Raw genomic sequence first — 13,947 nt, forward strand, 5'->3', positions numbered from 1 at the left:
ACCTGTCCATCCGAAGGGTGGGGGACGTGAGGGTGCTAGGGTAGTGACCTCATATGCGGGCATGGTGCCCGGGTATGCGAGATCCTTCGAATATGGCAGTGCTCCACGGTGTGACTAGGGTAGACCGCAGGTGGTGACAGCCCTGTCGGTCCGCCGGGAAGCTGCTTCTCGATTAGTGTACTCCCCGACGTTCGAGCAGAAGATCACCGTGGACGAGCAGTACGCTCATTTTGTTGAGATGATCTAGAAAGTACATGTCAACGTACCATTACTGGACGTAATGCATGTACCAACTTACGCTCGCTACATCAAGGACATCATCAACAACAAGCAACCGCTGCACACAACGGAGGTTGTTAAGCTCACAGAAGAATGTAGTGCTGCTATACTCAACCAACTCCAATGAAGAAAGAAGACCCGAGATGCCCAACGATCAACTGCTCGATTGGCACTCAACACTTCGGCAATGCCTTGTGTGACCTTGGGGCTAGCGTTAGCGTAATGCCCAAGGTCGTCTTCGACAGACTCAACTTCACGCATCTGACGCCTACACCAATGCACCTCCAGCTAGCAGACTCTTCGGTCCGCTATCCAGAGGGGATTGCTGAAGATGTTCCAGTCAGAGTTCGAGACTACTTCGTCCCAGTTGACTTCATAGTGCTCGACAAAAAAGAGACACCACTCATACTTGGGCGGCCATTCCTGAGCATTGCCGGAGCACACATCGATGTGGGAGCTGGAGAAATCCGCTTCAACATCAACGGGAGAGAAGAAAAATTCCCGTTTCGGCCCAAAAAGGAACAATGCTCAATGGTTAACATTAAGTCTGGGTTAAGCACACAAGAAAGGGCTGAAGTAACATCTCCCAACCTTGATCCTACAACCACACGTTCCACAAAGAAGGTGTGGCGTAAGGTCGCAAGCTCATCCTCGTCCAATTCTCCAGGACGAGCCGAGCTGGGGTAAAACACAGCAGGAGAAAGGTCCCGCTCGTCAGACTCAAAACGACGAGCCCTTGCCGAAGGTAAATTGGTACGTATCTCATATTCACCCTCCATCATTTTACTTTTTTCGACTTTTTTGATTTTTCCACTGCATATTTGAATTTCCAAAACACTCGTGCATGCTAGAAACTTTTCTAGCACTTTTTCTTTCTTTCACAAAAAATCCAAAAATATTTTCAAGCATAAAAATCCCTTGAAAAGTAATTTTGAACATCTTTTCGAAGCAAAGTTTGGCCGGCACCAAAGTTTTAAAAGTTTTTGACGGTTAGAAGGGCAGTTTGCAGGGTGGCCCACCTAGGGTTCAGCCTAACCCTAGGGTCGGCTGGCCCCCTGCCAACGGCTAGTGAGCCCAGCCTTTTCCAACGGTCACTAGCCGTTGTGCCTGGCTTCTCCCAATGGTGGCCGGCCATTCTTCCTTTAAATAGAGGCCGAGGGGTGGGTGTTGAGCTCTCACACTCAACTCTCATTCACTGTAACACCCGGTTTATAAAAGGACATAAACCGAGCAATCATATACGTGCCAGGATCAAGTCACACGTATATACAACAGAATGAACAGTATATCACAGCACATATCACGTAAAAAGATATAATAAAATGAATACGAATGTTATTTATTACATTAATGACAAAATGTCTGATACAGCGGAAGCGAAGTACAAATACGATAAAACTCTCCGAAGCTGAGCAGGGCGCCACAGGGACGTTGACTGGGAGACGAACGCCTAGAAGTCCTCGTAGTCCTGGTAGCGCTGAGCGAACTCCCTCGTGTCGGCAGGAACTGAGCAGCAGTAGAGTATCCAAGTGGAAAAAGTAGAGAAGAGGCAAGAGTGAGTACACAACTTGTACTCAACAAGTATAACACAAACTATGAGGCTCTAAGGTTGGCTGACTCAACTGCTTTAGCTTTTAATTGTTGGCAAAATTTTATTAAAGCTATTTACTACGAGTTGATGAATTACCATTAACCCAGTTACATAGGAATTAATCAGAATTAATTAAGAAACTACTGAGAACCAAACCGAAACCACCAAGGTAACCCCAAGAGGCATCCCCCTCGTCGGAAGGAGATAACCCCACTAATCAAAAGGAGGATCTGGGCCGCTCATGACCATGAGCACGGCTAGTATACCAGTTTTACACTCTGCAGAGGTTTGACATCTTTACACTCTGTGAGGGACCATTGGAGCTCGACTCCCCTCTTGCCCCGCAGGTAAGTTACTCCCGAACCAAAATGACCTAATTAGTAAGCCAAGACCGTCCCATTCCAGTCTTGTGGTAGCGCTGTTGTCCCAGGTTGTCGCTCTATGAACCGGTCCTTATGGAGAGTGGCCAACCCAGCAGTAAGCACCGTGCTGGCCCCCTAAACCATGTTTCTAACAAAAATCAATTTTAACGAGACGTGAGCCACTCAAGCCACATAGAGGGCCACTCTCAGAATTAAGTTGCATATACCATTAATCAAATTAATTAAAAAGGACCAAGTGTGTTATAGCGCGGCACCTAGCACAACTAACCAAAATGCAACCCAAGGATATATATAAAGGGTATAAAGTGGCTAGGAAAGCCCTTATAGGCATACAGTATTAAAATGTAGTATGAAATTGTATTTAAAGATGATAGGTTGTTCATGTTATACTTGCCTTTCTCGTACTGCTCCTGCTGCTGCTCAAAGTGGTCAGATGACGGCTGCTCCGGGTACTGGTACTGGGGCTCCTCAACTGGATCAGCGTCTACTCACGAACACATGGCCAAAACAATGCACGACAATAAGCATACAAGCAAACACTAACAAAAACTAGGAAACAGTACATCAATACATAAAAACAGCACACTAAACTAGTCTAAAACTATTCTATGTGTTACAATGATCGCGTGGACATAAAGAACGCATAAAACGGAGCTAAAACGCATAATCTAGGCCAAAAACGAGTTCTAGGGGCTTATCTGCGAGAAAAACTAAGTTCCAGGGGGTTTTCTGCAAAAATCGAGGGCCTAAAAGTAATTAAAGGGTAGTTTTGGGGTCTAACTTGCAAAAATGGCAGGCCTGGACGGCGGGTTCTAATAGGGAAAAGCTCAGGGGCCAAAACGATAAAAACAGGACCTATCTGCAACTAGTTTTGAACTAAAAAGGACGGCGTGTTAAAATAGGGAAAAGCCGGGGGCTCTTTAACAAAAACACCTCAGCGAACCGGTACGCGCGAACGAGGGCCACTGGATCTGGATCTAACGGTGCAGATCTAATGGAACCTTGATCTAATCTAGCGCGTTAGATCTAGATCGGACGGATTGGGTGCAATAGGGCGCGGGGCGGCGGCGGAGCTCGCCGGACTTGAGTCCTCGCGGCGGTGCTCCACCGGGAACTCGCCGGAGAGGACGGTTTAGGCGCTATAGGGGGTCTTTTGGCCTGGGGTTTGATGCAAAAGAGCGAGCGCGGCGTGCGTAACGCACCGGCGGCAACGGGGAGGCGGTTCGGGGCTCCGGGCGTGGCGCACATCAGAGATGGCGGCTCGGCGTGGCGGCGTATCGCCGGAGCGCAGCGTGCTGGCCAAAGGGAGGACTACGACCCACCTAATCTAGTGCAACAAGGTGACTGCAAACTAGGTGGTGCTCACCGGGCTCTGGATCGAAGGGGAGTCCGGCGCAGAGGCAGCGACGGCGCGGACCGACGGCGTAACTCGACGGAGCTCGGGGTCCGGGCGTTGCAGGGCATCTCCCGGCTCCTGGATTCCACGGGTCGGTCCGCGAAGGTCTTGCGAGGGAGCCACGGGGGTCAGCGGGCATGGAGTGGAACCAGGGGCGTGGAATTGCGGCGGCGGACCGGCTCACCTCCGGCGGCGTCCGGCGCAAATCCAAAGGCTTCACGGTCCGGGGTCGCGGGTGCGGGCCTGGGGAAGCTTGCTGGTGCCGAGGCAGGGCTACGACGGGGTTTGGCCGGGGCTAGAATGCGGTGGTGCGGCGTGGCCGCGACGGCGCACGGTGCTCTGCGCAGCGGAGCTATGCGGGCGTGGAGCTGCGGTGCAGAGGTGGCGGCTGCCGGATGAAGGGAGGTCCGGGGTGCGGCTGCAGTGCCAATTAAAGGGGGCTCCGGGATCCTGGGCGTGCGTGCCACGAACGGAAGGTCGGCGAGAAATGCGGCCAGGATTGGTGCCGTGCGGGGATAGCGGATCGAGGAGCGACTCGGCGTGATCTCCTAGCTCGGTTGGGGAATCTTCTGGAAGGGGAGGATGCTTGGGTGAGGCTGGCCGGTAGGCCTGCGAGGCCGGGCGGTCCACGGCGCAGCGGGGGAGGCGGAGCTGCGGTGGTCCAGCGAGCAGAGCAAGTCGGGCGCGGGGATGAAGGAAAGTGGAGAAGACAATGCCGACAGGTGGGCCCGGGGCATCGGTGGGAGAGAGCGCGAGTGCTGGCGGGGTTTGCTGGGCTGCGGGAGAGGGTGGGCCGAGCGGGGGAAGAAGGCTGGGAGAGAGGAGGAGCTAGCTGGGCCGCGCGACTGGGCTGCCTCCGGTTGGGCCGAGCGGGAAGGAATGGGCTGGACTGGAGTGTGGGCACGGGCTGGACTTGGGAAGGAGGTTTGGGCTGGGTTTGGGTCTTCCTTCTTTTCTATTTCCTTTGTTTTTCTAAAACAAACACTACTCCAACCATTTGAATCCAAATGAAATTTGAATTCAAACCCCTAAGAAATCAAGCAAGATAAAATATGCACCAGCAAGAATGCACAAACATATTTATCCTAAAAGAAATTTTAATTCCTTGTGAAACAAAAATTAGTTAAAATGCAAGACTAAACATAGAAAATCCTTAGAAAATTCAATAAAGCCAATTAAATTTATTATTAAATGCTGAAATTTAAATTAGGGTGTTACAGACCCTACCCCCTTAAAGAAATCTCGTCCCCGAGATTTAGCTGGGCTGGCTAGCAAAGAGATCTGGATAGGTCTTCTTTAGCTCGTCTTCTCGCTCCCAAGTAGCCTCAGCTTCGCTGTGATGACTCCACTGAACTCTGCACATCTTGATGCGCTTGTTCCGAGTAACCCTTTCTGATGTCTCCAGAATCTTCACCGGATGCTCAGTATAAGTCAGATCTTCATGCACATCTACTCCATCCAGTGGTGCCTGCTCCTCGGGTACTCGCAGACACCTCTTCAGCTGAGATATATGAAAGACATCGTGAATTCCTGAGAGGCTGGTGGGCAACTCCAGGCGATAAGCAACTTCGCCTTTCCTCTCTAGCACCTTGAATGGACCAACATACCGAGGTGCTAACTTCCCCTTGACATTAAACCTGCGGATTCCTCTCATCGGAGACACCTTCAGGTATACATGATCGCCAACACTGAAAGTCAGGTCTCTCCGTTTGCCATCAGCGTAGCTCTTCTGTCTGCTCTGTGCAATCCTCAGATTTTCTCGCACAGCCTGAACCATCTGTTCTGCATCATCTATGATCTCAGGGCCAAAGAGCTGCTTCTCACCAATCTGATCCCAATAGAGAGGAGTCCTGCACTTTCTGCCATACAATGCCACGAAGGGGGACTTCTTCAGACTGGCCTGATAGCTATTGTTATATGAGAACTCAGCATATGACAGGCACTTATCCCAACTAGTACCATACTGAATGGCACAAGCTCTTAGCATATCCTCCAACACTTGGTTGGTTCTCTCTGTCTGCCCATCTGTCTGAGGGTGATAAGCCGTACTGAAACGCAGCTTCGTATCCAGCGAATCATGGAGCTACTCCCAGAAACGAGAAGTGAACTGAGATCCTCTATCAGATATAATTTTCTTGGGCACACCATGCAAGCAGACAATCCGAGAGATGTACATCTCTGCAAGTCTAGCACCGGAGTAAGTAGTGTTCACTGGAATGAAATGAGCAACCTTCGTCAGACGATCCACTACTACCCATATGGAGTTGTACCCTTTCTGAGTACGAGGCAATCCAACAATGAAGTCCATAGTGATTTCCTCCCATTTCCACTCTGGAATCTTCAAAGGCTGTAACAGACCTGCTGGCCTCTGATGCTCAGCCTTGACACGCTGACAAGTGTCACAAATAGCCACGTACTCTGCCACTGAACGCTTCATCCCATACCACCAGAAATGTTCCTTCAGATCATAGTACATCTTCGTGCTGCCCGGATGAATAGAGTAAGCTGTATCATGGGCCTCACTCAGAATCAACTTCCGAAGATCATTCACATCAGGCACACAGATCCGGTTCTTGTACCACAAAGTACCCTGATCATCCTCTCTGAAATGAGGAGCCTTGCCCTTCTTGAGCAACTCACGAATCTCCTATAGCTTCTCATCATCTTTCTGATGCTACCTGATCTCTGCCTCTAGAGTGGGTACTACCTCGAATGCTGCACTCGAAGTATGATGCAAGAAGCCCAGACTCAACTGCTCGAACTCCTCGCATAACTCTGGAGGCATCTGGAAAGCCACGGCCATGTTGACATAGCTTCTCCTGCTCAAAGCATCTGCTACAACATTGGCCTTGCCCGGATGATAGTGAATCTCCAGGTCATAGTCCTTGACCAACTCTAACCATCTCCTCTGCCGCATGTTCAGCTCATTCTGCGTGAAAATGTACTTGAGGCTCTTGTGATCAGTGTAGATATCACACCGCTATCCATACAAGTAATGCCTCCAAATCTTCAGAGCATACACAACTGCGGCTAACTCAAGATCATGAGTAGGATAGTTCAGCTCATGCCGGTGTAGCTGCCGTGAAGCATAAGCTATCACTCTGCCTTTCTGCATCAGAACACACCCAAGACCATCCTTCGAAGCATCACAATATACCGTGAACCTCTTCGTCTGGTCTGGCAGAGTCAGAACTGGCGCCGTAGTCAACCTTTTCTTCAGCTCATCAAAGGCCTTCTGACGCTCATCAGTCCATATGAATGCCACATTCTTCTCTAGCAAGGAAGTCAAAGGCTTCGCGATCTTGGAGAAATTCTCAATGAACCTCCGATAATATCCAGCTAAGCCCAAGAATGACCGGACTTCCTTCACCGTCTGCGGTGTCTCCCACTCGAGCACATCCTTTACCTTGCTCAGATCAACAGCAATGCCTCCCTGAGAGATAACATGACCGAGGAATGGAACCTCGTCAATCCAGAACTCGCACTTGCTGAACTTGGCATACAGCTGATGCTCTCTCAACCTCTGCAATACGAGTCTCAGATGCTCCTCATGCTCTTCCTCTGTCTTGGAGAAGATCAGAATATTATCAATGAAAATCACCACAAAGACATCCAGATAATCCATGAAGACCATGTTCATCAGATGCATGAAGAAAGCCGAGGCATTAGTCAAGCCGAAGGACATGACTGTATACTCATACAGCCCGTACTTGCAGGTGAATGCCGTCTTCGGAATATCCTCTGGACGGATCCTCAGCTGAAAATAACCCGAGCGAAGATCAATCTTCGAGAATATACGAGCACCTCGAAGCAGATCGAAGAGATCCTCAATACGGGGTAGTGGATGCTTGTTCTTGATAGTAACTGCATTCAGCTCCCGATAATCGACACACATCCTCTTCGAGCCATCCTTCTTATCTACCAGCAACAATGGAAAAGCCCAAGGAGAGAAGCTACGACGGATATAGCCCTTGGTTAGCAACTCATCAATAGTCTTCTTGACTTCTTCATGCTCTATAGGTGCCATACGGTAGGGCCGCTTTGCAATAGGAGCTGTGCCAAGCAAGAGATCAATACAAAACTCAATGGCGCATTCAGGCGGCATACCTGGCAGATCATCCGGAAAGACATCCGGGAATTCAGACACCATGTGAATACCGTCCGTGGGTCTAGCCTTCATCTGATGAAGAAATCCCGAGGGCTCTGAAGCACTGACTGTCACCTCTTGGCCATCAGATGCTGTCAGGTGAACTGCCCGATGAGCACAATCAATTCTGACTCCCCACTTGGCAAGAGTATCCATTCCCAGAATCACATCGATACCCTTGATGTCTAGCACCCTCAGATCAGCACTGAACGTTGCCCCCCTTATGGCTACACTGACTCGGGGGCAAACAATATGGGATCTCAACTCCCCTCCCGGTGAAGAGACTAGCAGACACTTCCTTAATGCAGTGGTAAAGAAACTATGCTCCTCAACATATGACTTGGTGATGAAAGAATGAGTAGCACCAGTATCGAAAAGCACTGTAGCCGGATGGGAGTTGACCATGAACGTACCAATAACCACTTTAGGAGCCTCGGCCGCTAACTCGGCCGTCATGTGGTTCACTCTGCCCTGTGCTGGTGACCTGGGTTGAGCTGGGCGCCCCTGCTGTCCCGCCTGCGCCTTCCAGGGGCAAGTGTTGGCGTAGTGCCCCGGCTGGCCGCAGTGATAGCACACGATAGGAGGTGCTGGAGCCTGCTATCCGGCAGGAGGAGCTGCCTGCCGTGGAGCCTGCGGTGCTGGCGGAGCTGGTGGAGCACGAGCCGGAGGTGCCGGTAACCTCTGGCCCTGACCTGCCTGCTGCTGCTGTTGAGGCAGGTACTACTGCGGCCTCGCCTGGTACTGCTGGGGAGGCCGGTACTGCTGCTGCTGGTACTGCTGGAGCGGCTGAAGGCGAGGACGAGTGTTGCTGCCAGAAGCAACGGGGACAATCTTCCTCTTCTTGTCCTCCATCTCCAGGTGCTTGCGCTCAGTGTTGAGCGTGCTGTCAACCAGATGGTTGAAGTCGTCGAAGCGGAGGTTGATCAGCGCGTACTGGAGGTAGTCCTCAATTCCCTCCATGAAGTGCTCCTCCTTCTTGCGGTCATCCGCAACATCGGCAGGGGCGTAGCGAGCAAGCTGCAGAAAACGATCACGATACTCCGTGACCGTCATAGTCCCCTGAAGTGAAAAAGACAGATATATATCGAAAGATTAATTCATGACTCAGAAAGATAGAACAAGGGGGTATTACCTCAAAAGGACACGCTGGATGATTATTTATGAGATTACCTGCTTCAGTGCAAGGAACTCCTTCTGCTTCATCTTCATAACGCCCGCGGGGACGTTGTGGCTGCGGAACCGCTCCCGGAACTGATTCCAGGTGAGAGCCTCACGGTCCTAGAATGGGTGGGACTCCCACCAGTCCAAAGCTGCCCCGCGCAGCTGTCCTGCTGCGTACAAGACGCGCTCACGATCATCGCACTAGGCGATGTCCAGCTGGCGCTCCACTGCACGGAGTCAGTCGTCAGCCTGAAGGGGGTCGGACGTGTGAGAAAACATCGGCAGGTGACCCCTCAGAAACTCAGCATGCCTGTCGCGAGGCTGCGGCGGTGGAGGAGGCGGAGGCTGAGTGTGAGCCTGCTGAAGAGCCTGAACCGTGTTGTTCAGGGTGGCCATCATCTGCATCTGGAGCTGGAAGTACTGCTCCGGAGTCAAAGGCGGAGGCATCGGGATCCCGGTCCCCTGGGTGTTCTTCCCCTGGTTGTTCTGCCCCTGCTGGTCAGAACCACGCCTGGTGTTCACCATCTGATTTTGGAAAAAAGATTTCACGAGTAAGGATATTGCAGGAATAAATTCAGATGAATATGATAACTTTTTGCGGAAAAAGACTCAGACCTGATAAAGCAGGCAGGATAGAGTGGACTGTTTTACCCCCAACGATCTAACTCATTTTATTAATTAGTTAACTTTAACATAAGAGTGATTTTCTCTAAACAAATTTAAACTACTAAGCTATACAATCATTCAAAAATCCAAATCAAGCATGTAGCATAATAACAAGCAGACAATTTTCACGACTTAGCCGAGTTTAACATCCGACTCGACTAACCACGACGCGTCGCGGAACGTGCTATCGTATTATTATAAAGGGTCACCTAGCTGATACTCATGGTGGTCAGATGACTGATTCAGGCCAAAATCTACGAAAACTATTCTTTAGAGAGAGAAATCAAGGCAAGATGAGTAAAAGTCATAGAATTCAAGGAGTATAATAGTAAAATAGTTTCAGCAGGCAAGGATTGGAGAGAAGAAGTCCTAAAACTCGACCAGTTCTATCTAGGCTTCGTCCTACAGCTGATATGGCTCTGATACCACTCTGTAACACCCGGTTTATAAAAGGACATAAACCGAGCAATCATATACGTGCCAGGATCAAGTCACACGTATATACAACAGAATGAACAGTATATCACCGCACATATCACATAAAAAGATATAATAAAACGAATACGAATGTTATTTATTACATTAATGACAAAATGTCTGATACAGCGGAAGCGAAGTACAAATACGATAAAACTCTCCGAAGCTGAGCAGGGCGCCACAGGGACGTCGACTGGGAGACGAACGCCTAGAAGTCCTCGTAGTCCTGGTAGCGCTGAGCGAACTCCCTCGTGTCGGCAGGAACTGAGCAGCAGTAGAGTATCCAAGAGGAAAAAGTAGAGAAGAGGCAAGAGTGAGTACACAACTTGTACTCAACAAGTATAACACAAACTATGAGGCTCTAAGGTTGGCTGACTCAACTGCATTAGCTTTTAATTGTTGGCAAAATTTTATTAAAGCTATTTACTATGAGTTGATGAATTACCATTAACCCAGTTACATAGGAATTAATCAGAATTAATTAAGAAACTACTGAGAACCAAACCGAAACCACCAAGGTAACCCCAAGAGGCACCCCCCTCGTCGGAAGGAGATAACCCCACTAATCAAAAGGAGGATCTAGGCCGCTCATGACCGTGAGCACGGCTAGTATACCAGTTTTACACTCTGCAGAGGTTGCACATCTTTACCCACAAGTCGTGAGCTACGCTAGTTGTTCATCACACATCCTTAGGTGAGATGACTAGCAAACTCACTACGAGGCCGTTACAAAGGACACGTTGGTAAGGTGTAATCGCTAAGGATTCAGTCAATGCAACGATGGGGCCCACCTCGAGGGGGTACAAGACAACACAGACCAGCCTCGTAGCGTAGGGACCATTGGAGCTCGACTCCCCTCTTGCCCCGCATGTAAGTTACTCCCGAACCAAAATGACCTAATTAGTAAGCCAAGACCGTCCCATTCCAGTCTTATGGTAGCGCTGTTGTCCCAGGTTGTCGCTCTATGAACCGGTCCTTATGGAGAGTGGCCAACCCAGCAGTAAGCACCGTGCTGGCCCCCTAAACCATGTTTCTAACAAAAACCAATTTTAACGAGACGTGAGCCACTCAAGCCACACAGAGGGCCACTCTCAGAATTAAGTTGCATATACCATTAATCAAATTAATTAAAAAGGACCAAGTGTAATATAGCGCGGCACCTAGCACAACTAACCAAAATGCAACCCAAGGATATATATAATGGGTATAAAGTGGCTAGGAAAGCCCTTATAGGCATATAGTATTAAAATGCAGTATGAAATTGTATTTAAAGATGATAGGTTGTTCATGTTATACTTGCCTTCCTTGTACTGCTCCTGGTGCTGCTCAAAGTGGTCAGAAGATGGCTGCTCCGGGTACTGGTACTGGGGCTCCTTAACTGGATCAGCGTCTACTCACGAACACATGGCCAAAACAATGCACGACAATAAGCATACAAGCAAACACTAACAAAAACTAGGAAACAGTACATCAATACATAAAAATAGCACACTAAACTAGTCTAAAACTATTCTACGTGTTACAACGATCGCGTGGACATAAAGAATGCCTAAAACGGGGCTAAAACGCATAATCTAGGCCTAAAACAAGTTCTAGGGGCTTATCTGCGAGAAAAACTAAGTTCCAGGGGGTTTTCTGCAAAAACCGAGGGCCTAAATGTAATTAAAGGGTAGTTTTGGGGTCTAACTCGCAAAAATGGCAGGCCTGGATGGCGGGTTCTAATAGGGAAAAGCTCAGGGGCCAAAACGATAAAAACAGGACCTATCTGCAATTAGTTTTGAACTAAAAAGGACGGCGGGTTAAAACTGGGAAAAGCCGGGGGCTCTTTAACAAAAACACCTCAGCGAACCGGTACGCATGAACGAGGGCCGCTGGATCTGGATCTAACGGTGCAGATCTAATGGGACCTTGATCTAATCTAGCGCGTTAGATCTAGATCGGACGGATTGGGTGCAACAGGGCGCGGGGCGGCGGCGGAGCTCGCCGGACTTGAGTCCCCGCGGCGGCGCTCCACCGGGAACTCACCGGAGAGGACGGTTTAGGCGCTACAGGGGGTCTTTTGTCCTGGGGTTTGATGCAAAAGAGTGAGCGCGGCGTACGTAACGCACCGGCGGCAACGGGGAGGCGGTTCGGGGCTCCGGGCGTGGCGCTCATCGGAGATGGCGGCTTGGCGTGGCGGCGTATCACCGGAGCGCGGCATGCTGGCCAAAGGGACGACTATGACCCACATAATCTAGTGCAACAAGGTGACTGCAAACTGGGTGGTGCTCACCGGGCTCTGGATCGAAGGGGGGTCCGGCGCAGAGGCAGCGACGGCGCGGACCGGCGGCGGAACTCGACGGAGCTCGGGGTCCGGTTGTTGCAGGGTGTCTCCCAGCTCCTGGATTCCACGGGTTGGTCCGTGAAGGTCCTGCGAGGGAGCCACGGGGGTCAGCGGGCACGGAGCGGAACCAGGGGCGTGGAATTGCGGCGACGGACCGGCTCACCTCCGGCGGCATCCGGCGCAAATCCAAAGGCTTCACGGGCCGGGGTCGCGGGTGCGGGCCTGGGGAAGCTTGCTGGTGCCGAGGAAGGGCTACGGCGGGGTTTGGCCGGGGCTAAGATGTGGTGGTGCGGCGTGGCCGCGGCGGCGCACGGTGCTCTGCGCGGCGGAGCTGTGCGGGCGTGGAGCTGCGGTGCAGAGGTGGCGGCTGCGGGATGAAGGGAGGTCCGGGGTCCGGCTACAGTGCCAATTAAAGGGGGCTCCGGGATCCTGGGCGTGCGTGCCACGAACGGAAGGCCGGCGAGAAACGCGGCCAGGATTGGTGCCGTGCGGGGATAGCGGATCGAGGAGCGACTCGGCGTGTTCTCCTAGCTCGGTTGGGGAATCTTCTGGAAGGGGAGGACGCTCGGGTGAGGCTGGCCGGTAGGCCTGCGAGGCCGGGCGGTCCACGGCGCAGCGGGGGAGGCGGGGCTGCGGTGGTCCAGCGAGCAGAGCAAGTCGGGCGCGGGGAGGAAGGAAAGTGGAGAAGACAATGCCGACAGGTGGGCCCGGGGCATCGGTGGGAGAGATCGCGAGTGCTGGCAGGGTTTGCTGGGCTGCGGGAGAGGGTGGGCCGAGCGGGGGAAGAAGGCTAGGAGAGAGGAGGAGCTAGCTGGGCCGCGCGACTGGGCTTCCTCCGGTTGGGCCGAGCGGGAAGGAACGGGCTGGACTGGAGTGTGGGCACGGGCTGGGCTTGGGAAGGAGGTTTGGGCTGGGTTTGGGTCTTCCTTCTTTTCTATTTCCTTTGTTTTTCTAAAACAAACACTACTCCAACCATTTGAATCCAAATGAAATTTGAATTCAAACCCCTAAGAAATCAAGCAAGATAAAATATGCACCAGCATGAATGCACAAACATATTTATCCTAAAAGAAATTTTAATTCCTTGTGAAACAAAAATTAGTTAAAATGGAAGACTAAACATAGAAAATCCTTAGAAAATTAAATAAAGCCAATTAAATTTATTATTAAATGCTGAAATTTAAATTAGGGTGTTACATTCACTCACTCTCTCTCAAACACTATCAAACTTTGCTCTCGGGTTTTCATTGGATTTTTGCTCAAGATTTGAATTCAAGAGACCTCTCTCTCTCATTTCTTTGCTGCAAGAAAGAAGGAGCAACTCACGGGTAAGAACATTCAATTCGGTTTCACTAACCTAACCCGTTCCGAGTTGCACTTTTTTTTGTTCCATCATGAAAGGCATAGGGCGAAAGGTCTCCGGCGCATTCAAGAAGATGACGGGTGGAAGCTCATCCCGTTCGTGGGGTGGCTCAAGCTCGTACACACCCGAACCTACGCCTACACGAAGCACGATGGACTATG

General features: G+C 50.7%; 1 protein-coding gene across 1 annotated transcript; it reads left to right on the plus strand.

The window, feature by feature from the left end:
• Positions 1–501: 501 nt before the first annotated feature.
• LOC120653376 lies at positions 502–966 on the plus strand. The gene has a single exon (XM_039931134.1). It carries the CDS (start codon positions 502–504, stop codon positions 964–966), a length of 465 nt encoding a protein of 154 aa, XP_039787068.1.
• Positions 967–13,947: the final 12,981 nt, after the last annotated feature.

This window comes from Panicum virgatum, chromosome 1N, assembly GCF_016808335.1.
Source record: "Panicum virgatum strain AP13 chromosome 1N, P.virgatum_v5, whole genome shotgun sequence".
NCBI lineage: Eukaryota > Viridiplantae > Streptophyta > Magnoliopsida > Poales > Poaceae > Panicum > Panicum virgatum.